Below are 21,274 nucleotides of genomic sequence, written 5' to 3' on the forward strand. Positions count from 1 at the left end.
CAAAAGCACACCGACAATTTTCTTTTTTTGTTTTAGTTGTTTTTTGTGTGTGTGCATTAATTTTTTTTAATGTCATACGTCATTTCAAGATGACAGACCTGCAGGCTACTTAAAGTGAGGTCATTTAAGGTTGGTGATACTGGTGGAACCTGCCCAAATTATTGTAAAATATTGAAAAGTTCATGTAAGCCCAGACCTCAGGACTCATATTTCAACGGTTGTTCAGAGATTTTTATATGTACATTTCCCTTATATGAAATGTAACATATGGACAAATTATGGTTTAAATGTGAGTCCTGCAACATCGAATTTATGTCAGAGAAGAGAATGGTTAACACTCTACACAGTTTACAGCACTGTGTGCTCAGATTGACGCAGTAGTATAAAAGGGACCATTCATACATCTTTTAAGGACACATTACCCTCCTTGTTCTTCCTCGTACGCTAGGAAATACTAAGGCTAGTACTTAATTTTGCTGTGTGTGTACATGCGTGGGTTTCCCTTCTCCACCAGGGGTGTTGTCAGCTCAGTTTTATTATTGGCATACGTCTCGGATCTCCGGTCCTGCTCCCTTGTAAGCCTGCAGGTCTGCGAGGATGCTCTCGGAATCCTGGAGGACAGCGCTGATCTGGTTCCATATTTCCCTCTCTCCTTCTGTGGGCTGGGCATCTAAACAGATGGGAAACCAAAAGACACAGAGGGCTCGTGTTTATCAACAGCCTGGGAAGAAGCGAAGCGCCCAGCTCAACCTGCTGGAGAATTCTGCTTTACTCCTACAGGTTTGGTGTTTGCCCTTTAACGTAATAAGGTGCAAAGAAGGGAAAACTAACACACCTTCTGCCCATTACTCAGTTCTAAGTGGTCATCAATATTTCACACACTTCCAGCACAGCGTGTTGGAATCGTCGGTGGCACTCTTTCATTTATTTGTGCAGGACACTTTTTTTTGTACATCTACAATGTGCCGAGTGGTACCCTGGGTGATGGAAAGAGTGAACATTATCTTTTGGGGTCCGCTTTTAAGAGAAACTATTGAATATTTCTGTTATAATTGAAAATCTGTGAATCTGAGTACAGATGAAAAGATAGCCCCCCTTATATTTCCATATTAAAAAGGCTTAAAATATCAGATAATCCTTCAGAGCCACGGCAGAGATGTCTGTTTCTAGAACACAATGATTATGTAGAAAGCTTTGGGATTTCTCTTTGAATGTGAGCTCAAGAAGTACAAGGAGTTCATTTTAAGGACATCCGTACTGTGCATCCTTGGTCTGAACCATAAATGCTATCTACAAAAAATAAGTAACACATTCAAGCTTAAATGATGAAGAACATTCTAACAGCCATAGAAACATCCCCATAGCTCCTCAGCACATTCTACTTGATTCTGTATCTGGAGCCAATGTGTGTTCTTGTCTGCAGGAGTATTTTGTGGGGGCTGGTGGGTGGAAGTTGAAAGGTGGTAAAGATTGGGTTTTATTTATCTCACAATACCTATCAAATAAATATGTTTCCTGCCTGTAGTAAGAAAATGAATCTCCATCTAAAAAACAAAGGCACTAAAGAAAGGGGAGAGATGCCATCTCTTAAAAATCTGTTTTCAAAAACCCAAGTCCTAAGGTGCTGAATTCTCTCAGCAGACCTCATTACCAAGCGGCAGGATGGAGTTACACCTGGTGTAACACTCCCCAGATCAAACCCCAGTTTTGACTCATCTTGGTGGGGACTGGACAATACAGCATTCACCAAACAGGTGCCATCTAAGCGAGACATTGGCCACGCCGACTGGGTCTTCAGAAAGGCTGAGGATCAGAGCAGGGGTCGGGCTGGTTGTGGGTGCTTCTGCTTCAGCAGCCATCTGCTGGACCTACCCTAACGCAAGGCCAGACCCTTGAGAAGTGATGCCCCCAGAGATTTTCAGACCGTTTCACTTTCCAGGTCCCACTAAGACCTAAGAAATTGGTAGAGGTGCTTGGGAAATGAAGGGTAAAATTCATCAGTGTGTGCTCGTTCTCTTTAGAAGAAAAGAAATAATAGGCCCTCAGAGATTATCCAGAAACTCTGCAGACTGTTTCTTTTGGGAATGAGATGGATTTCAACTAGTGGCTGAGGAGGGACTAAGGTAAATGTGCACCGGGGTGGGAGAAGGGAAAGACGAGTGCGGTCTCGGAGAAGTGGAAACTGCTTAATGTCAGGGCCGGGACTTGAGAGCTGGCCGGCTGGAGGGTGGAAGAGAGTGCAGCCAGGAGGAACGTGGGGAAGGCCGGGCAGCTGGGGAGAGCATGGCTGGGCCTGGACGAGGAAAGAGACCGGCCAGGTGAGAACAAAGATCTAGCCTGAGAAGCAGAAGGAGAAAAAGAAAAAAGTGTTCCTCCTTTATCCTCTGCTACCCTGCCCCTGTTTCCCCCAAACTTGGTAAGTTTTCTCAGGTACAATGTGAGTCACAATATACTTTATATTTCATCTTTTCCCACTGTCCCTGACCTTTCTCAAAGCAAGATGGCGTCTTACACATACACCTAAAACCCACACGCCAGGAAGCCTGTAACTGAGGAAAGGATTTCCATGGAACAGAATTTTAGGGTAACACTGGCAACTTCCAAGGAAGAAGAAAGTCAGGGAAGAGGCCCTGTGACAAACATGCAAAGATCCTAGAAAGCAAATTAAAAAAATCAAACACTCTTGACTCAAATCCTTTCCGCTTTGGACAAATGTATCAAAAACTCTCAGACTGAACATGAGGACAGTTTCCTAGAGAGAGACATATTTGAGGAGAAGGAATAGAAAAACAGATTGTGTGACCGAGATTCTGAGGGGTAAGTCCATTTGAGTGTAATTACAGAGCGGTATGCAAAGAAGAAGGCACTTGGAGACCAGAAAAACAAGCCTCCTAATCTTGGCTGTCTCAAGGCTCCAGCTTAGCAAGTCATCAGTTGGGTAAGTTTTCCACCAAACAGAATTAAAGCTAAGAGGTCCTAGACTGGGATTTCAAAATTGTAGAATAGATAAATGAGATTATACTGTACAGCACAGGGAAATATATACAAGATCTTGTGGTAACTCACGGAGAAAAAAATGTGACAATGAATATATGTATGTTCATGTATAACTGAAAAATTGTGCTCTACACTGGAATTTGATACAACATTGTAAAATGATTATAAATCAATAAAAAATGTTAAAAAAAAAAGCTAAGCGGTCTAGAAGAAGCGTGCTAAAAAAAAAACAAAACACACAAAAAATTATTTTGACGATTACTTAAACACAAAAGGAAAAAGAATTCAAACTCAATCTTTGAAAATAGAGGCCTTTCTTAAGTGCGTCAAATGTAAGACAGTTTCCGGTGGGGTGGCCTAAAGGTGGTGCTGGCCAAAGACAGGCAAGTTTCTCTCCCCATCCTGGGCAAAATGACACTCTCGAATGTAAATCCACCCCGACGTCGTCCGTGTGACCGCAAAGGGCTGGATGAGTAACGTGGAGGGTGAGATCACTTCTCTCCCAGAGGTGGCAGCGCGAGTCCCTTCTGTCCTGCAGTAACTCTCTCCTGCCAGCCAGCGTGATCTGCGACACAGGACCCTCAGTCCCCACCCTCCGTCCCTGGGAAAACGTTTCTTTTGGCAGATATCCTAGTGTCCTATTAGAAATGTTTCTCATGTGGCCCCATTTGGCAGGGGCGGGGTTGGGGGGCGGTGAGAGAAATCCAAGCCAGCTTTCCTTCTTTCATTCGGACTTAGAAATGTGTTGGCTCATTTTCTTCCATAATTTGTTAGGCTTATTGACCACCGTTGTGTTTTCCTCCTTCCTCTGTCATGGAACTGAAGTCATCTTTCCTTCCAGCTAATAATTACGCCCTGGTGCCGGCAGCACAGGCCCTGCCTTCTGGGCCAGGCAGTGTCAGACTCCCAGAGGACGCAAAACACGAGCAGCATCAACTTCCAAGGCGGAGTGTGGCAACCAGGAGAATTTCTGGTCTGTCTGTGCCTTTTTTCAAATGGGAAAAGGACTGTGTAACCCCAAGGGATGCTGGTATTGGCTCATATCCCTAAGTTCACGATTCATCCCACTTTGATCCCCCAGCTAAATCATTAGACAGTTAGGGCTAATTAATGAGAATCTGGTCCATTGACTCATTTGTTTCATGTGACATTAAATCTCCAGGACCTAGGCTGGCACGTAGTAGATACCAGTAGAAAAACGTGCTGCACAGTTGAAACAAATATTTTAAATATACTTCTCATGTTGTTCTGTGGTGGTTTTTCTGCTTGTCTTTGAATTCTGAGATCTCTGCAGACAGGGTCTGTGTTCTTGTCCTCAGGGCTCCCATATCCCTTACCAATTGGAGACACTTACAAGTCAGGACTCAATAAATAAACGAGGAAACTGACCAGGTGGTGGAGACCGTGGGTGTTGGAAGATCCTATTACTTCTAGGTCCGCTCCCCTGTCTCTTCTCCCCAAATGGCTTTTATACAGTTATATGTCTCACCGTTACCATGAAGATAATACACGTCTACCTGCAGTCAGGTTGGCTATTCACGTTTCCATTAGCGCTTGTGTTTTTAAATTGTCCTTCATTTATCTACGCCCTCCGTGTCCCCTCGGTGTGGTTAGCACGCTGCTAGAATATTAGATGAGTGAGAAACTGCATTTGATGTTTGCTGTCCCAGTTCTAAGGCTGTTATGATTTTGCTTTCTGGGAACAGTCCCTTGAGAGGCTTTGGGGTCTACACTTTTGGCATTCTCCAAATTCAGACTCAGCCGGCCACCAAGGCTTGAAATGTACTGTGTCTTCAGATGTCAAGAAGAGACATCTTGCAAAAAGACCTTGAAGAATTAGTGATTGAGAAGGTGACTATACTTAACCTATCGGCACCCTCCTGGAGCATTTGCTGAGAGGACATGAACTCTGAATTACGGGTTTTGTTTTCCTATTTTTAACACAAAGACATTTCGTCAAAGGTACACACACACACACACACACACACACACACAGAAAGGCACGCCGATAATATTAATGATGGAGATGGGTCTTTATTTCCAGTTGCAGCCCGTGAATTCATTGGTGAGGTTTCTTCTAAGATTCACATTCTAAATTTCTAATCATCACCAGTTATTTCATCGAAATTGAGGAGAGCGGTTACGGAAAGGTGGGCTGCTCCTGTCTCACAATGAAGCTGTTAAACCCCCCTGTGATTTACACAGGCAATTTCAGAAACCAACACTTCTTGGAGGCCTGAGCAAGCCTATCCAGGCCTTTCCCCGGGTGATGATTTAAACCCCTATTCTGGACTTGCTATTGTGGAAAGTATGAAAATGTATCATGTGCATCGTGACCTTGAGCACATATATTTATTGTCAAGAACTTGCTGAATTCCAAGTGCTTAGAATTTTTAATGGAAAAATACCATCTTATCAATTAAGAGAGTTAAACAGTATTCGTTTGGTTTACAGGGAGTCTGTTTATCCTCCTTTGGCTCAATTTGCTGGTGACGGTGGATACGAACTGTCAGCATTTTGGAGCACCGAGGTCAGGCAGAGGTTTCCCGGTGGAGGACTAGGATATTTACTGAAAGCAGAATGCTTGGCATTCCACTGCAGGGATGGGGAGGAAGGTGGCCGCGGGCTTTGTTTGTTAGGAAGGAACATCTTTGATGAACAGACCCCAGGGCTGTCAAATCAAAGCGTCCTTATCTCTGTAAATCAGCCAAGGACACACTCCGTCTTCACAAGCACCAGGAACACACCTACCTTCCCATAACAACCTATTCAGGACCGTGTGGAAAAGCCGACAGAGAATCAAACAAATTAACTGAAGATAATGTGAGTAGAAGACACAATTTATTTGGAGATGTCTTTGGCTTTGAAGGAAGCCCTGGCATTTCATCAATATCCCTGTCTCCACATCCCACTGGCCGCCGTACAAACACTGGAGAAAAGCTCCAGCAGGAAGGACTCGCCAAAGCCATAAATTAAACCCATAGCTTTCTTTTTCCCCCACCCACTTCCTCACTTCTCTACCCCTCTCCCCTTCAGGATAAACTGAGAAACATAAATAACTATCTACTATTAACAATTGGGGATGTAAAGTGATAATGATTTATAACAGAATACTCTCTGCTCACAGAAACAACATAAAATTGCAAAGGCCCATTGGAAAGTGTAAGTGTGACTGGGCTGACATATTTATTTGTACAGGAACATTAGTCCTCCTATGCCAGACCCCTTTCCCAGTGGAACAATCAGATGAGGAATGGCAAAGAGCAGGGAGCGCCGAGATACTTCGAGCCTCGTTTATTTCACTCACGGGCAGTGGGACCCCTGTGACGTCACAGGGGGAAGGAGGACTCCAAGGATGCAGTTTTGGAGACGCAGGTTCTATGACCAGTTTTATCACTTACTGAATATGAGACCTCAAGGCAAGCCAATTAATCTCTCTGGGCCTCATACTAACTCTTAGTAAAGGGAGGGAAGTGAATAAGAGCCCTGTCTCCTCCCTGTTATGGTGCTGCGGGGTCTACAGTCTGTAATGAGGATGCTGACAGATGAAAAGCACTTGAAAAGCAAAAGTGCTAGCAATTTAAAGAATCTTTGTGAATGGATCCTTGCGTTGGTGTAAACAAATTGCTTCCCAGGTCTGCTTGGTTCCTTTGCTTTTTGTCTGTTTTTTGTTTCATCTGTAAAGTGACCAAAAACATCCCCTATTTTTTCCTCTTTCCCCTCCCAAGATTATCTAGCCCTCTGCGAACTACCCTAGCAGATGTGAGGGTACCAGAGAAGGAGAGATGAAAGAGGAGATCACTAGCAGCAAGAAGTAGCCTGGGTCGATAAAGAAATCCCAGATCGCCTAATCTGATAGCAGCCCCTCTTTGTTTTAAGGAGTAGGAGACTGTGGTCCTAACAGATCAAAACACTCAGAGCCTTTCTGAGAGGACAATGGTTTGAAGGCTTTAGAATTTCCCTCTTAACACCTCCCCCTTCCTTTCCCATCAATCACCACTATTACTTTTGGCATTCCTATTACGCCCATAAGGGTGGGTTTTTCTTATAAGAAAATCTTTTTTCTTTTCAGTTGCTATGTTCTAAGACACATGTCTTCAGCCCACCCTAGAACTTGTACTTCTTTTGGCTAGCCTAACACTTGCTCTCTGTTCTAATATTATAGACTTCTTCTCTGCTACCTGTACTATTGTCTCTTCAAAGTGTTTGCATCTGATCTTCCCAATCAAGTTACTCCTTGAAAAAGAGGTCATCTTCTTCTGATGTTCCTATATTTATGTGCCCTATATCATCCCTCCATGCTTCCCTGCCCCACCAAGACCCCACCCCTACTTCTGCTATTCCTGCCTGATGCCAGGATGCAGGAGACGCTCTGCAGATAGTTACTGAATTAGCATCAATAAAGAGATCGAAGTTCCTAAGCTTATATATTTCATGCCCAGGTCTATGCCAGAAACTGAGTAAGACACACATAACAAAAGCCTAAGGTGCCACCCACATCCTTACCGCAGGGAAGTTCTTTAGGCTAATATGTTAAAAGGAATGGAGAACACTGGAAAGACAAACTATGTCAGTAAATATAAAAGATCTATTAAGATTATAAATACAAACACACACATCTAAAAGACGATTGAGAGTTTAAAGTTGAAAAAAGATACTGCAATGAGGAGTTGATAGCATATGTACATACATAGAAACAAAACACAGAACAAGGGCACAAAGGGTGGAAGGGTAGTGATTGGAAGTGTCCTGCGATAAGTTTCTTAAATGCTTCATGAAGTAAAGAATACATTTTGAAGGCAGATGGCAGTAAGTTAAAGATGTCTATTGTCATCTCCAAAGGAAGCACCAAGAAGCATAATTTTAAAAATCAGCCGAAAAGGCAAAAGAGAGTACTAAAAATTATTTGATTTATTCAAAAGGCAGGAAAAAGTTGAGAGAGATACAAAAAGCAGATATAGAAAATGGAGATCAACACCAAGGTACACTCAAAGACAAGCATTAATTAAATGTATCTACAATAATTAAACATAGATGGACTAAACATGCCAGTTAAAAGGTAGATATTATCAGCTTGGATGAAAAAGCTCAGGCCAGCTACGTGCTGTTTACAAGAAACACACCATAAAAAAGGAAGATAGGATGGAGCAACATATACCACTGCAAACACTAAGCACAAGAAAGCTGTTATGGTTGGTCAAAATATGACATGCTTAAGGGTATATTTAACAAAAAAAATATTCAGGACCTCTAAAAACTGTAACATTGCTGAGTGCAATTAAAGAATATCTAAACAAATGGAAAGATGGACCACATTCATAGGTGAGAAGAATCAATATTGCCCAATGCCAATTCTCTCCAAACTGAGCTATAGATTTTATGTAATTATAATCAATATCTCAGCAAGAATTTTTGGTAGACATTAAAAGCTGATGATAAAAGACAAAATTATTTAGAAAAATAAAGCTAGAATAGTCAAAACATCTTGAGAAAGAACAAAGTTGAAAGACTTACTCTTCCTGACTTTAAGACTTATGAGTTGTTACGTTTTGGTATTAATTGGTGAAATGTGAAAGGTTCAGAACTACGCCCACACATAATACAGTTAACCGATTTATGATAAGGGCATTAAAGCAATCCACTTGTGCTGGAATAATTTCATATCACACACACAAAAAAAGAAATAAGCCCAGCATCTCTCTCACAACACGTACAAAAATTAGCTCAGGATTGATCATTGATCTAAATGTAAAGCTTAAAATTCTAAAGCTTTCCTGAGGAAGCATGGAATCTCTCTATGACTGTGGAACAGGCTGTGACTTCTTAAAATAGGTAGAGCAGACACTTACTATAAAAGGGAAAAAATGATAAATCACACTTCATCAAAATTTAAAACTTCTGCTCATGGAAAGAAAAGAAGTGGTGGGATAAAAAAACAACAATAAAGAAAGATGTTAAGCGACTGAGTAGAAATGTGAGCATAAACTGCAGAACTCACTGCAAAGGTCAAACAAATTAAATCAGATCTACACAACTGGAAAACCTAAGGACAGATGTGTCTAATTTTCTATTATATTCTGACCCAGCTTAATTATATCTATTTGACCCAGTTCAATTATATTCCATCACTGACTTCAAAAAGAATATTCAACACTCAAAGTAGAGGTGCCACATGCATTTAAGCTATTGTTAAATGCTCCTCAGCCTTCCCCCCCGCCCTCCACTGCTCACTCCTTAACTCTTTGCAATCCAGCTTCTGTACTCAAAGCAAGAAATCCTGAATCTGCTGGGCAGCTAACTGCCCAACTCGTCATCCCCTTTTCAAGCCTCATCCTTCTTGACCACTTTGAGCATTTGAATCCATTTACCCTCTCTCCTTCTTGAATGTCTGTGCTCTCCTGGCTGCCTGATCTAGCCTGATCTATTCTGTTCCTTCACATGGTCAGCACCTGTTACTCAGGCTCATTCAGTGCCCTGAGCACCGCGCTCAGTACAGGCTGAGCGCTGTCACCAAACCAAATGGGGCCCAGGCCCTGCCATCAATAAGATGTCCTGCTTCCTCTTCCATGCAGCCTCTCCCCCAGATCCTCTAACTTCTCAGCCTCCCCTTAAGCATAAGCACACCTGAATTCCCATCTGCTCAGCTCTGGCCTGTTCAGTTTCCCCTCAGGGATTTCAATTATTCTCTTTGGAAAACTTCTATGTCTGTAGAAAAAAAAAAAAAAAACCTCATTGTTTAAAGTCCATTTCAGACGCCGCCTTTGCAAGAAGACTGCTCTAATTCCGTCTACAGTCATCTATTTCCTAAAATTAGATGCATGCTTTCTCCCTCTGCTAGTGGGCCACGCCATGCCTCTCTTAAGCCCCTTATTTTATTTTGTCCTGAACTGTGTCCTACATCATCCTCCACACCAGCCTGGGGCCTCACTGGGCAATGCTTCTTCTTGTTTAGTTCTGTCTCCTGGATGCCACCTGGTTCACATGGATGCTCAGAACCATACTTGACATACTGTTACTGTACTGAGCAGAAACCTACAGACTCAAGGGAAAATCATAACCACAGCAGGTCTTCCCCACCCTTCCAGCCCAGGGACGTAGGATTTGCAGGATTAAGAAACCAAATTAAAAAAAAAAAATTGTTTTTCATGACATGTCCTAGTTTGTAGATGATTAAGACTTCTCTCTCTAATCAGGAAGAGAGTCGTACTTCTAGGAAGCTGCCATTTGATAAGACTTAAAGGAAGCAAAGCAGAGAAAGGAGGAAAACCAAAGACATCTGTGTTCCCACCTGAGTCCCCCAGCATTCCCTGTGTGACTTTAGTCCAGTAATTTATCTTCTCAGTCTCAGTGAAATAATGTTAATCTTTTCCTTGGGATTGAGGGGGAAATAAATAGGATTTTATACATTTCTATAAATGTATAGTTTTATATTTTCCTTAAATACTATAGTTATGATCCTAGTAATGAACCACCAGACACGGGAATCCAGTCCACACTTCCCCCTCTTGAGGAAATTATAGTATATCTACAAATGGAGTTTTGGTACCATAAGCCATCATCAAAATTTAAGATTTTTAAATGTTCTCTTTGGCCACTGTGACCTTTCTTTAAATAAGATATTAAGAAAATGTCCAAAGTACAAGACTGAGCAGATCAGATCCTCGGGTTCTCAGAGAGAGAAAGAAAGGCCCCACTGCTACAGTAGGGGGGCAGGGGTTCCCCTGAGATGTCACCTCCGAACTCTGATGCTCCAGAGAACACCAGTTGAAAACTACTGCTTTAAATCCTTGCAGATTTTATTTTTATCACTTTAAAAGACTTTAAAATTAGACTTGACAAAGAACTCAACACTATTCTTCACGGAGGCATGGAAAGCCAAAATTCAAGAACAGCTAGGTAGGCAAATGGGGCCAGTGAATTCCGGTAGGCATTGTGAGAAGCACACATAGGTATGTGGAGAATTCAGAGTTTCCAAAAAAGAAAAGGCATGTAACTCTTCTAGGTGTTTGTATGTTGCCAAAGCAATGAGTGAAGACAACCATTTTGGGCTTTGTGGATGTTGAATGAAACAGTGTGAAGTGCATATGTTAAGAAACGGAAAGAACCAACTAAAAAGGCAAGTAGTAAAATTAGGATGTTGGAATAATGGGTAATTTATTTCATAATAATTCTTTAAAGGTATTAATAAATCTTTCTTTTAAAAACAAAACCAACAAAGATATGTGTTTTGTAGAGGAGTAGCAAAGGTTAGGTCAGTTAAAAAAGCCCATTCTTTTTGAAGTATCAGATCAATCTGGCTCTTGAACTCCCCGTTGTATCCTTACCAAACCCAATCAGGCCTAGCCAAACCCCACCAAACCCAGCCACGCCCAACGGAGCCCAACCAAACCCAACCATACCCAGCCAAACCCAGCCAAGCTCAACCAAAACCAACCACACCCAGTCAAACCCAGCCAAACCCAGCCAAATAACAAGAACAAAAACAGCAAAATGAGTTAAATCAGAAATGAGATCTCTTTCATTAAATATAATCTAGAGTAAAAATTTTTTTCAGAATGCATGAGCTTTGGGGACACTTTCCTTTTCACATAAGTATTTTAGATATATCATTGATTCTAAAAATGATACATCTAGTGAACTTTCACCTTTTGGTCTGCTGTATCTTGGAAGGGTCTTCTAGCATTTACTTAGAAAATCTCTGTTAGAAGTTTTGGTCTACATGTAAAGAAGGTCTAATTTATTTTTAATATAAATCAAATACTTGAAATATTCAAGTTTAAAGCAGATTACAGTTTGCAACAGATTGTGACTACTGGGACATAGTACATTTAACTGTGCTTGGTATTGGAACTGAAATTCAAAAAGAGGAGAACCCAAGAGTCAATGTAGAATCATGAGCTTAGTTGATTAAATATGAGTTTGTCACTCATTTGTAAATATATTCAATCAAAAAAATAACAAGATGAGAATCTCTCTACTTATTCAGTCATGATTCATAGGCCATTCTACCTTAGAAAAAATATTTAAAGTTTTTGATAAAAGAAACATAACCTTTCAGATGAAAGCAGTATATCTCAAAATCCTGAAACAGTTTTGTATTATCAAATAATATATAAAGAACAGATAGAGATGACTAAAGAATAAATAATCTGTAAGTGTCATTTCTGGTATCTATCACTTTTTCTTTCACGTCTAGTGATATTTGTTCTATGTTAATCTGTGCAAATTACTATGTATACCATTTTCCTTTAGAATATGACATAGTAATTCATGAAAATTATTAAGAAAATACACGATGATGATTTATGCTAGGGCTACAATAACTGACTTCTTCCAAAAATCAAAGAAAATCATAGGCATGTTAAAAAGATGTTCTTTGGAGGTCTTTAAAAATATAAATGAAAAGGAAGGAAAGAATTAATCTCTGAAGACCCAGAAAGAAATGCAGAGTGACATTTAGATGTGGTTTAAGTATCACACACAGTCTTTATAACTCCACTATCCACAAGTTATTTTCATCATTTCAGTCTTTTAATTTGGGACACTTACTTTCAAAATCCAGGAAAAAATGTGGGTAGTTTTCAATTTCCCGGGTAAGGACTTTGAGCAGGTTTCCCATCCCAGCAAACCTAGGAGAGGCAACACAAAACCAAATACAATTAGCAGTTTAAAGAACAGACTTCTTAAAGGACTGGACATAACTGACTAACTTGCATAAACACCACTGGACCCCTACAGCCACATCTGAAGACCCAAGAGAAAGCATCTTTATACCGGGTGACAAGTGATAACTCAGCAACTATTTTTTACTCAAAGAATCAGGTATGTTAGTTACAGGAGGCAGAGTTTAGGTACATTCTACAAAATGTTTCCTTTTCCCCTTCACGAATCCCCTGAATCCTTACAGTTAATATTTCAGCTTTGTTTGTTTCTGTTCCATTGATGTGGGAACATACCATGTCAATAGACAAGCAGAACAGAGAGGTCATTATTAAAATATTTGTCCAGAAAGGTAAGTTTCTTATAGTTTCTGAGGAAAAGAGTTTAGAAAACACAGGAACCCCTCTTAGCCCATATAGGAGGTTGTGTTTCTCAGAGGAGTAACCCCCAGGCTCCTGCAATTTGACATTTCAACGGTAATGACATTAGGTACTTCGTGAACTGTAAAAATGAAAAGGTATAACATCCAGAAAGTTATTCTGAATGAAATTTAAGCCTGGAGCATTTGCAAGGGTAAATCAAATCTACAGAGAAATACAAATTTGCTACATATCTGCATCTCAATCTAAAAAACAAAAGAATAGGGAAAATGTAGTTATTATTTAAGTAAATAACAAAATTTCTACTGCCCTCTGCTCTAGACATTAAAGCATCTTCTTCAGAAGGCCACTTGACCATTCATTCATTCCATACATATTTATGGAGCTGCAGTTTGATGCTGGGTGCTGTGCTCTTAAGAAGGCATTTCTCTAAATCCCTTAAAAATACTGAAAAAATGAGTTGGGAAGAGGATGGAATAGATACTTCTCAGACTTCACCCACCTTGAAGTATATGAATATTTGCACATGCATGCACATGTATGTACACACACACACCAAGAGGTAAATACCATGCTTCTCTCTTTCAAAAGAATCTTCCTTATTCTTTCTGTCATTCTTTTCTTCCCCTTTTGCCTTTATGCACGTTTCCTTTTAAGATATTTTTGAGCGAAGCCCTGTATGTGATGGGTTCTGACAAGTTAAAATTCAGAACTGGTATAGTCCATCCCTGCCACCGGGCAACAATCACAAACCCTCCTGGGTCTGCAGGAAACAATCTGTTTCCAATTTAATGAACAATTCCAACTCAGACCCGGAGGCACTTCCTGCAGGAAGATGATTCTGCTGTTCAGCAGCAGCCCTGACTTTCACATAAAATGCCTTAATGGAAGCTAAATATTCTTAATTTCCCTAGTTTTGTGCTATTAACGTGTCACAAGAGAGCCGAATGGATTTAGCTTCCTCCTAAAAGTCTGTCTTGTGTATGATTTTATTGTCAGAGTACCTGGGTGGGAAATACATTAAGCCTTTAAAATTAGTAACAGACTGACACAAACACGTGGAAAGACGTCCAAATATTAGCTGGCTGCAGAGTTCTTGCTGTTCAAAAGGTTACTTAAGCTGGCTAGCTGACGTGGTCAAATATTTTGAAACACGATTCTAACAACAACCAAGGGCAATTCACCGGAACTATTCTAGGTGTATTCCGATGGTTCACATCCCAAACAGGAACTATCTGGAACAACAATGATTATGGGGCCTTATGCAGTATTAGGGGTTAAGCCCAGTCTTATGGAACCTAGAAAATGCATTTCAATACAAGCTCCTCAAATAAGGACAGAAATAGTTCATCTTCTTCACGGCAAATAAATGAATACATACATAAATACATACATATATAATGCTTACTGCTCCCCTCCAAGGTGGACAAGAATTCACAGAAGTATATTCTGGTTTAAGGACTGCAAAGTGGGTTAGCATCACACAAATGGTCACTGGATAGAGGCCATGCTTGTTTTTAATTGGATCTAGGGCTCCACTTGGGAAGACCCCCCACCCACGGAAGTTTCACTGCACCGCCAACCACTAGCCATATTCCTCATGACAGAGACTCTCCAATCTTTTCAAACAGCTCTTACGTGCATGCCAAATACATTTCTGGAAACCACGCTACTAGTGAGATGGCTTCGTTAATTAATGAGGATTTTTAAAAAATACTTTATCTTGTTCAATAAAAAAAAATTAAGATAATCCATTATACACTATTAAAGAAAGCAAATGCTTACATAATGAAACTGGGGGGAACAGGAAAATAAAAGTAGAATAGTAAAATAAAGGCAGAGAGGCAAGTACTACATGAATTATGTGTCATCCAGGCCACAAGATTTTCACATTTGCTGGAGATGACATCGATTTGGATCTAAGCTTCTGACAGTCAAAGCAAAGGAAAAAAAATCTCTTTCAAGATTTGGTGTTCAGAAAATTAAAAACACACAGGTTATCCTACAGAAGTACAACTTTTATTTTATTTTATTTTTAAAGGAAAAAGTGATCATGGCTAAGAGAGAGTTGAGACAAAGAGGAATGTCCTCCAGCTAAGAGTAGGCTGACACATATCTGCAGATGTGCAAGTCTCAGAGTTTCCGTGAGCACAGCAGTGGTTTCACAGCCAATGGGTGGAAGAGGAAACCGGTTGGGAGTCCAGAGCTGTATTTAGGGAAGCTGGGAACTCTGGTTTCCACGTTCTTTTCAGTGACTCCATGGCTACACTTCTAATGTGACCTGCTACTGGGTCAATCTCAGGGAACTTGCCAGCTACCTGCTGCTCTCTCCTATGGGGCGGGGGCTTATATCAGAGAGAATACGGCAATCCAGCAAGTGCTCTGAGCCCTTTGGGAGGATCTAGACCTGTGTTCCTTAAAACAATGATGATTCTTGCCAGTTTCTACAGTTAAAGATGCTGCTTATGTAAGCTCAAAGGATATGAAAGGTCTCCCCAATAATACAGGAGAGGAAGGAGCACCAATTTGAAGAATTACAGCAAAAATTATAGATGCAAAAGTACTAAAATACTAGAAATATAATCACAAAGGACGATAAGAGGGATTCCAGGCATAAAATAGCTCAAGCAATAATTTATAAAGCATGTTTATTATTTTAAACTAGTAGGTTGTCTGTATTAGAAAGTTTAGGCTTATTGTCACACACACACACACACACACACACAATGTTCCCCTTGACATCTCCCAAGATCGTCTTAAAGTGAAGCCTCCCCAGGACATGACACAGCTATGGAGGGCACGTAAGTGTTGCAGGATCTGAACTCGCTCCCCAGGGGAAGGTCTTGTAGGGGCGAGCAAGGGAAGGGCATAAGATTTTGTCTCCAAGATGAAAAGAGAGGGAAGGATGCGCCAGTTAGGTAAGGACTCAGGAAGTGACAGGCCCTGCAAATACACTCTGGCTCTTTCCCGAGACGTTCCCCGGAGACTGGCATCGCAAGGTGGTCTTCTCTTCATCTGTGGCCACTCCGGGTGGCCTTCTGCTCTTCAAGGCACCAGTCTCCCTCCATGACTGGTTCTCCAGAGCTGCCCCTTCTCTACCAAAGTGAAGGAGTGTGGGCACCTGGGCCCGTGGCGTGATGGCTTCAGCTGTTTGCTGGGCCTGTTTCCCCACGGCTTTGTTGGCTGGGACTTACTGATAAAGATGGAGACACAGTCTTGAGGATTTGTAGCAGAGAGCAGGCCAAAATAACAACGTGGCCTACTGATGCTCTCAAAAGATACAGGGTGTAAGTGGTGAGTGATGAGACCCAAACAAATGTGAAACACTGTCTCGCCCGCCCCCCCATTATTCTGGAGCAAGTCATTTTAGCTACGAGTCTGTGTTCCTCACCTGCAACAACAATAATATAATCATCTCTTCTGCATGAGATTCTTCCAAGGACTATTGAAATGAGTATAAAAGCACTGTGTAGAATACTGTAAGATGCTGTGCAAATATTAGCTATAATTATTCAGCATGACAACTCATTTTATGGTTTAAGATATTCAGGGAATCAAAGAATTATAACATCCCCAGAATCATATAAGTTGCACTTTTCTTTATCTTTCAAGTTTGGTCTCCCAAGATCCATGATTCTTCATGCAAACTGCTTTAACATGAAGCCATAATCAGGTAAATATTCAAAGGTATTAATGGTGAGCACCACAGGAAATTCTCCTACACGTCAAACGCTGTATTATAAACACATTTTCTTATTTTTATCTTCAAAATATACCTAGGAAAAAGATATATTTTTTAGGACTTAGAAAATTTTAATTTATTAAAGTTAAATATGGAAGCTGCTTGAAACTATAAATCCTTATGAAGCAAAGCTAAATTTTCAAACGAACAATATTTATGTAAGTTTGTGGTAATTAGATGCTGGGATCTTCAGATAACTCTATGTAAGTTAATTCTCATTTTTCAACACAAAAATCTCAAGCATAAATAAATGCTTTTGAAAATAGCATTAGTGAGGTCATTCTTTTAGTAAATTCTCAAAAAAAATCACCAAAAACTGAAAATTGTAACCAAATGATTGTGTCCGTGTTTACCCCATTTCATGAACATAGCATAAAATCTAAGGAAAACACAGATATCTAAGGAAGAAAGTCCTGCCAAAAGGGCTCATGAAATATGTGTAATTGGAAAAGGAAGAAATGTCAAAGGACAAAGGGGTAACATATAGATTTTCCAGCAATCAAGAGAGGCTCGAGGAGGGAGGGTGTAGTTCAGAGGTAGGGCGGGTATGTAGCATGCACGAAGTCCTGGGTTCAATCCCCAGTACCTCCATTAAAATAAACAAACAAACAAACAAACCTAATTACCTTCCTCCAAAATAAAAAAAAATAAAAAATAAAAACAGAGGGGTTCAAGATCATGGTCCACTCTGGTCCCAGGAGACCTGGTTTACCTTCCTCAACACTGACTCTCGTGGTGACAGTCATCTACCTAAACAAAAGGAACAATCAAACTCCTCTTCCAAGAAAAGAGAATCTGATAACAGTTTGGTGGGAAGTTTTTTCTTCCCTCTTTGGTTTTCTAATACAAACACCATCTTTAATAAGTGCCCTGAGAGAATGAGTCAATCACTGGGTGACACCCTGAATACCGGGAGGCACGTGGGGGTGGGGTATGCAATGACAGAAGCCACAGCCGCAGCTCAGGAGATACACATTCCGTGCAGGGAGACAACACAGGTTTAATTTAAGAATGTAATCAACCTGGAAGCACCTAACAGGCTTCTGACGAGTGGTAAGTGCTCTAAAATGTGAACTGAATGTGGAAGTAGTGGCACATACTTGATATACATTAAGTGCCACTCTGAGTGATGATGACTACGACGATGATGATTATAGATGAGAGGGACGAGAACATTCACCTTTTACTGAGTGCCCACTGCGTGCCTGGCTTTCACACACTTAAGTTCACGCAAACCTTACAGCAGCCCTTCAGGTAGCTGTAATTATCTCCATTTACTGGAAGAAAAAGAGGCTCAGACGGATCTTTCTGAAGACGACAAGAGAATAAAAAGTCGAGTCACATTTGAGCTTGAGAGTCTGGGAACCCAAAGTCCATGCTCTTTTCTGCAGAGGAGGAGACCTGGGGTTCCAGACTTCTACGAGGTCCCTGTTTGGGGACTTCGCGAGTCCGTGGCCTGCAGAAAGTGCAGACAGAATAGTATAGTATTGTATATATATGTTCCTTTTTCTGGGGAGCGAGTCTGTAGTTTCGGTTAGATGCCAAAGTGCCTGCTCTGTGCTAGTACTGCTCTGTCATGCACAGGCAAAGACAAATTTCTTTAAGAATTCAGAAAAGAGACAAGGCCAGGTGGGTGGAGTCTCCGGAAAAGTTAGCTTCATGTAAGACGTGAGCTGCTACCCAGGCAAGAAGGACTGGGGGAATCTGGATCGGCCAAGAGGAGGCCTCCAGCTGGGGGGTCGGGAGTGAGAAGGGCTCAGCAGACGCAAGCTGGGTGACCCCTTAATTCTTCCCAAAACTGAGGCTTATTCCTCAAGGTTCATTTACAAAAATATAGCTTTGAAGCAGGTCCTTCCTTTCACATTTTGTCCCAAACTGTCTAGAAGGTGGGGCGTTTCTCTAGTCACTGCAAGAGTGCTAATAACATTTTAAGACTGCCTGCATGCCCCCGCCATGGGATGCTCTCCTCTCCCAGGGATGACAATTAGGGATGCATTCATGGTATTTTCTATGACTACTTTCTTGGCCTTGAGCTCAGAACCACTTCCATGAGAGTTGGCTCTAAGGCTGCTCAGTCAAAAACGATGATTCTCTAGAAAAAAAAAAAAGAAATTGTTTTTGGCTAACATTTCAGTTCCAAAAAAGAAGAAAATCAAAGCCTGTGCACAGGCACACGTGCGCGCGCGCACACACACACACACACATGTATTTTTCCCCTGTTTAGAACTGTTTTTGTTTGGAAGAAAAAAACTTAAATAACAGGATTACCTGTATTCCCACAGTGTAAAATCAAGTAAAATCAAGCAGGGATGGTTTTAAAAAAATGTGGTCATCACTGGGGAGGAAATGTATGTATTTATGATAAGTGAGACACAGCAAAGGACTCAGGGTGCAGGCACTGTGAATGCTGACCTTTGCCCAGGAACAGCAGGATTTCAGGGCCTAATTCTCATGATTAGAGAACAAGCACTTACACGATTTCTTTTGCATCTATAACTACTGAAAAGGAGAATTCCTAAGCCAACACCATCTTTAATCACTAATAAATAGAAGGTGAGAGAAACAGAACAGCAGCCCTACATGATTTTATCGGCTAATAGTCTTCTTAAGGTTTAAGATGACAAATACTCACCGCCCCTACCAGAAGAGATGGCATAGGTTAGCACTTTGAATGAGTCAAAATCTTCCAGCATCTGTAAGTTTTAGAATCCCTGGTACCAAGATGTTAAGAAATCAAAGACTTAGATTTTTTTTTTTACCGATAATGCAATATTTCGAGGATTACAAAGTCCTGATGGAGACTAATATTCTTCTGCAACAAGAGAGCACAAACGCCCCAGACCAGTTATAAAGACAACAGTGACCCATATTTATACAACGTCGCATCTTTGTCAGAGATGTGCTAGGCTCATTTATCCTCAACGAAAACGTGGGTCACAGGTGAGGAAGGTGCTATTGGACCCATTTTATGGATCAGATCTTGTGGGTCAGGTCGAGTAGGTGTCTTTTCCAAAGTCCTCCAGACTAAATATCATGAGAACACATTCTCCATTAGAACTGGGGGCATCTTTTTAAAGCTCTTATTTTACAAAAAAAAAAAAAGGAAAAAAATGCGTTTTCCAAGGACCCACACTACCTTAGGGACCAGAAGGGAGGTGTCCTGGCTCTCAATATCTTGCTCTGTCCACTAACAGGAAAAGTAAATGGGACATCGGATTCCTTTTTTAAAACATAAAAATAGAAGGTGCAGCGTTACTGCTGTCACAGGACGGTCTCTGCTCCTTGTTGGCAGGGTCTCACCAGAACATGCTGAACAGCTACTTAACAAGGACACCCCCACTGGTGGCCCATGACATCGTGCCCACTTCCCTCCTTCCCTACCTTGCTGATCCTAATTCAGACCCTCAGCAGAGCTTGCCTGCATCCTGCAAAGAGCCTCCAGACCACCCCTCTGGACTCCAGTCTCGTCTCCCTCCCATTCATGTCTGGCTTTCTAAACACAAGTCTCATCATGTTACTTCCTTGCTTAATATGCTTCTGTGGCTCCACAGGGCCCACAGGATATAACAGATCCCAGTGTGGGCACTGGGTCCAGAAAACCTAGCCTCTGGCCTCTGCCCATCTCCTTGGGTCTCTCTGTCTCTCGCGCCCCTGGCCCCACACTTTAGCCATACCCTGCACTTCCCTAAAGCAGCCTCCTCTTTACTGCCTCAGGGTCCCTGCCCCTGCCACTCCTTCTGTTTGCAATTATAATGACAGCTAACATTGTTTAATGATCTGCAGGCCATGGTGATGAGGGCTTTCCAAGTCTTACCCTATTTTAATTTCCACAGTCACCATATGAGGTAGGAAGTGTTGTTATCGCAATTGGAGAGATAAAGAAAGAATCTTAGAGATTTAAAAAGTTTCTCAAGCCTGCAAGTGGCAGAGCTGGGTCAGGAATCCAATTCCACCTGACTTCTAAGCACAGCTCCCTCCCCAGAATTCCCTGTCAAATAGGAGTTTGAGAAGCAGGGACTTCAGACGGAACTCCCAAAGTCTTCCCTCCTCTCCGATGCCGCTTGGAATAAAATGAAACCCGCTCCCTTGGGTGAGCGCTGCTTCCCTCTGCTCACCCAATGAGCTGTGTTCACCGCATCCCGGGATCTATCAGTGTGGACCGTAATTACACACTTTCCCCTTATCTCTGAATGTAAGGTCTTCTTGGGCAGGGCTGTTTTTGCACCTCGTTGTACTCCCAGCCCTCAGCACGGGGCCTGGGACACAGCACTGGCAAAGAAATCCTTAACATTGCTCTGTCCGGTGGTTCCAAAGCATCGATCCATCCAAGGCTAACTGAGAAGTCAAGGCCATGGGTGAGCCTGGCAAGACGCTCAAGTTATGCACGCCTCTTTATGCCACAGTGGTTTTTACTTATTTTTACAAAATGATAGTGATAACCACATCCAAAATCCCCAGAGTTTATTTTGAAATTTTACTGGCTTAAGAAATTCTA

General features: G+C 41.5%; 1 protein-coding gene across 4 annotated transcripts in view; it reads right to left on the minus strand.

The window, feature by feature from the left end:
* CYRIA (CYFIP related Rac1 interactor A) overlaps window positions 1-21,274 on the minus strand; it is a 96,643-nt gene that overhangs the window by 14,452 nt on the left and 60,917 nt on the right. For all 4 annotated transcript variants that reach the window (XM_074341690.1, XM_074341687.1, XM_074341691.1 and 1 more), the window contains 2 exons: window positions 12,547-12,626; window positions 549-670 (listed from right to left, as the gene is read on the minus strand). In XM_074341690.1, coding sequence (XP_074197791.1) covers window positions 549-670; window positions 12,547-12,616 — 192 coding nt within the window. In that variant the 5' untranslated portion in view covers window positions 12,617-12,626. The remainder of the gene's footprint in view (window positions 1-548; window positions 671-12,546; window positions 12,627-21,274) is intronic.

This window comes from Camelus bactrianus, chromosome 15 (assembly GCF_048773025.1).
Source record: "Camelus bactrianus isolate YW-2024 breed Bactrian camel chromosome 15, ASM4877302v1, whole genome shotgun sequence".
Lineage (NCBI taxonomy): Eukaryota > Metazoa > Chordata > Mammalia > Artiodactyla > Camelidae > Camelus > Camelus bactrianus.